The sequence below is a fragment of the Simochromis diagramma genome, unplaced genomic scaffold, assembly GCF_900408965.1.
Source record: "Simochromis diagramma unplaced genomic scaffold, fSimDia1.1 OVJJ01000753.1, whole genome shotgun sequence".
NCBI classification, from domain to species: Eukaryota; Metazoa; Chordata; class Actinopteri; order Cichliformes; family Cichlidae; genus Simochromis; species Simochromis diagramma.
The window spans coordinates 19647703-19651674 of NW_024387523.1; the positions used below are offsets into that span (position 1 = coordinate 19647703).

The 3972-nt window shown below is 41.6% G+C and overlaps 1 protein-coding gene across 3 annotated transcripts; it reads right to left on the reverse strand.

The window, feature by feature from the left end:
- Positions 1 to 348: 348 nt before the first annotated feature.
- On the reverse strand, positions 349 to 3683 carry LOC120727124 (stathmin-like). 3 transcript variants are annotated; one of them, XM_040021283.1, is made up of 5 exons: positions 3598 to 3683; positions 1848 to 1891; positions 1557 to 1729; positions 1272 to 1463; positions 349 to 1199 (listed from the first exon to the last, which is right to left on the reverse strand). In XM_040021283.1, the coding sequence occupies exons 2-5, from the start codon at positions 1861 to 1863 to the stop codon at positions 1122 to 1124; spliced, it is 459 nt and encodes a 152-aa protein (XP_039877217.1). In that variant the 5' UTR covers positions 1864 to 1891; positions 3598 to 3683; the 3' UTR covers positions 349 to 1121. The 3 variants fall into 3 exon arrangements, with proteins under 3 accessions (XP_039877217.1, XP_039877218.1, XP_039877219.1); XM_040021284.1 differs by having other exon boundaries at positions 3536 to 3621; XM_040021285.1 differs by lacking the exon at positions 3598 to 3683 and adding an exon at positions 2133 to 2156.
- Between the last annotated feature and the right edge of the window lie 289 nt (positions 3684 to 3972).

Sequence of the window (3972 nt, forward strand, 5' to 3'; positions counted from 1 at the left end):
ATTTACACAGCAAAGAGCAAACATTTAAGCATCTTATATTTGTTAAAGTCTGAAAGGTTCATAAAAACGTGGCACACTAAACAAGTCATTTTGAAGACAGGCTAAAGCTTCGTGTACTTTCATTGATTTAAGGCCTCAAAACATCCATCTATTCTCCTCCGCTTTTCCTTATCAGGGTGCCTATCCCTGCTACCATAAGGCGAGAGGCAGGTAAATCCTGGACAGGTCACCAGTGCCTGGGCTGGCCTCAATAGTTATCTTCTGGGTTTCATTGTGCATACATTGTACCCACTTCCCACAGCAGGTCAAACAACAGAGAAGAGGACAAAAATGTTTCAACAGCAAGAGTGCTTTGTTCCATTTTTATTTGTTTTAGTACAACAGTTCAAGTCAACTAGTCACTGTATCTATTGAGATGCCAAAGTGTGTATTGCTCTTCTGCATTCCATGTGTAGAACCCTAATCAGTAATGTTCAAGATGACATCCATCTCCATATCTGGCATGTTAATTCACAGCTATACAGCAAGAAGTCATGTGCTTTGAGGACAACCCCGTGTTTTTACAAAAGCAAAGAATCTGCAGCAGCACGAAACATGATTTGCAGGAGCAAACAAGCAGAATCTGGGTAGCAAAGCTGCACTAAACACTTGAATGTATAACAGCCGATGCCAAAAATCAAACCTTGTGCTACTTTGAGATTTTTTTTTTTTTTTTTTTAATTTAACTTTTCTTTTTTAAATACACAGTAAGTGCTGAGAACAGGTGTGGTTCACAGGGACATTTTCAAAAGCACTATGAAATCTGTAGGAATAAAGACCTATGCATAGAAACATGCTTCCTCAAAAAGGGTATGTTACACACTGCTAATTTTCAAAAAGGGCAGAAGCTGCACTGACAAGCTACATAATCAGATGAATTAGACAAGAGGGGGAGGGCAGGATGATCCACATGTAAAACCAGCGCAAATACACTTAGCAGAAGAATTGATATCTTCACAAAGTGAAACTTGTATTTACTTCAAAAAGGTGGGCAGTGAACACAACAAAAATACTGACTGAACAAAAAATAAATCAATCTTTGGATACGTAAAAAACCCTATACAATCCCCCGTTTGTAACCTTCAGTCTTCCGAAGTGCCTTCTTCCGAGTTGGGGTCTTTGGTCTCCTTGTTCTTTCGCACCTCTTCCAACTTCTTGTCCTGTTAAACAGTACAAGATTAACATCTTAATAGTACTACATCATGTCCATACAGTCAAAAGAAATTACTGACCTTCTCTTTGAATTTCTCATTCATCGCTGCCATAATTGCTGTGCGGTTCTCTTTGTTAGCCTCCATCTTCTGGTTGAGCTTCTCCTCTGCCATCTTGCTGAAGTTGTTGTTCTCTTCCATGGCTTTCTGTTGCACTTCTTTTTCATGCTCACGCTTCTCAGCTAAGTGCTTCAGAACCTCAGCTTCATGGTTCTAGGAAAGGATGGTTAAAAATACATAAGATGCTTGAAATAGCCCACCAGATATTATTTATTCTAACCCATGCAAAATATGTCATCTTTTTACCTTGCGTCTCTCCTCTGCAGCATCCAGCTTCCTCTGAATCTCCTCCAGTGAGACATCCTTCTTCTTGGGAGGAGACAGTGGAAAGTCACCCTTGGCATCAGGGGCAGGAGTAGCCAGGATGACCTCAAAAGCCTGACCGGAAGCCCGCTTGTCGAGCTCCTTAACCTGGATATCTGAACTCATCCAAGGAAAAAAATTAATTTAAAAACATGTTTAAATACTTCAAGGCACAGTGAAAAAAATAATAATAATTAAATAATATAGTGCATTAAAGTGTAAAACGTAGTTCACCTTCAGCGGATGCCATCTTCAGAGACTGCTTCAGGTCAATTTAACTAAAGGAGGGAAACATCAGAGAGTCATGTTAGCAGATGATTTTAAAATTACTGACGTCTAGTGGATGATTTACACCATTATCACAGAAATCATCCAAGATTAAAACCGGTCTCACTGGCGACGCCCTGTGGCAACACGCAAAACTGCAAGCAACCACCGCCCATCAATCCACACACACATAAAGAAAAAACGGGGAAAAAAATGGTACTGGCATTCAGGGCGGTCATGTTGTACACGCACCATTGTTTATCTCCAGATATGAGGAAGCAGTGACATTCTGATTAAGCCACCAGCAATCGAGCCACTTCAGGAATGAGGAGGGCTTTTCAATAGCCTGCCCATCAGTGAGGGCTGTTAATGACACAAGTCACAGTTAGCTGAAACAAAAGGCTGTGATCGGGCTGGGTAACGGCAGGCAGTGGGGGAGTGCAGACAGGGCCTGGACTCGGCCTTTGCTAGAAGGCAAATATGCACCAAGAAAAATGAGAATAGTGAGCGATGAGGATATCTGGGAGGAAATGATCATCAGGGAGCACCTGTTCCTTGCACCATGTGTTGGAGCAGCGGGAGGGGAACACAGACACACATCTACACACGTAACACAACAGCCGACTGAACAGGCATCTTGTCTAATAAAATTGCAGGGAAAAAAATAAAAAAGTAATTCCTCTTAAATGTGAGAAACATCTGTCATTCCATTTAGTCAAGTCGTAATGATGAGTGACTGATGAACCATGACCAAATTCAGCTGGGCTTATTCAATGAAAAGACCCCTCCCCTAATAATTCAAAAAGGCTATCAGCTAGCCAAGTGTGGCGTTAGAAAGCAGCATGAAAAAAGAAAAAAGAAGAAGAAAAAAAAACACCTACTTGGACACAATCTAATCTGAGTGAGGTTTAATTTAAAAAGCCCACACCTTGGTATCCATTGTGACACCCACTGTTGCCATTTTATAGAACTTCTCACTGAATGAGCACAAATATCCTATTCTGCCAATGACATTACCATAATTCATGTAAATTTCTTGTTTCTGTGAGGCTGCTGGTGTCATTAGCTCAAAGCTTTAACAAGCACCCTCAAACAAAGGCGCTTTTGGCAGCACAGTGAGGAGCAGCTGCAAACAAAGAGGAGCCGAAGGCAGGTCACTGCCATGAAAAAAAAAAAAAGAAAAAGAAAAAATCTCGAATAAAGATTTTCTCACAGGCGGCATAAATCGGTGAATAAGGAATTCGTAAATGTCTCTGCAGCCCACAAGTTTCACAAACATAAAAAAAAAGAAGTCTTCAAAGTCCACCCTCATCGCTGTCGGTGCCAACTGTGCCAGTGTCGCCTACCATACAATAGGCTAACAGCCCGCCAAGCAGCAGACAAAAAGAGCAACAACAATAGGCGTTTCTGTCTCATTTTGTCCCTGAAATGTTACAAAATGAATGCAAATGCCCACGAGGGCGAAAACATCCACAAAAAACCCCGCTTGTCACGTTAGTTTCTCACGTGCTGCGCTAACATGAGCGACAAACAACGAAAAACGTTGAAAGAAAATTGAACATACTGTCGAAAAATTACCAACTCCACTCAAGGATTAACCTCGTTTTGCCCTCACCTCCTCATAACGTTTAAAATTCAGACATATTCCTACTTACAGACGACAAAAATAAATCCTGTGGACTTTCTCGGTTATAGAGATGCTGCCAGTCACACCCACCTTCAACAACCTCCGGATGCTGTGCTCTGCTCTCACAGAATTTACCGCGAGCCCTCTGCGCGAGCTTACCAAGCGCGCACATAAATGGACCAAAGCAAGTGCCGTCACGCTGTTTGCTGGCCACTCATTGGCTTACCCCGCTCTCCTGGGTGCTTCTGGCGATTGTAGTTTTTTATGGCTGACAGTAGACATTGTGTTACAGTTATGTTATCGCTAAATATCTGGCCATTTAATGCACATTTTTGCTTCATTAAACAAACCGTGTGAAGCAACAGTCCATAGCAGTGTACTCGAAACATATATAATACCAATATTTACAGGATCATACCCCTAATAGTGATTTTCACCATGGCTCCACCCATTTATTTAAATACG

What these genes read in the sequence shown, in the direction of transcription:
- LOC120727124 (XM_040021283.1), bottom strand. An exon ending in CTGCAGAGGAGAGACGCAAG is followed by an intron (nt 1,464 to 1,556) that starts GTAAAAAGATGA and finishes ATCCTTTCCTAG; the next exon opens with AACCATGAAGCTGAGGTTCT. An exon ending in ATGAGAAATTCAAAGAGAAG is followed by an intron (nt 1,200 to 1,271) that starts GTCAGTAATTTC and finishes ACTGTTTAACAG; the next exon opens with GACAAGAAGTTGGAAGAGGT.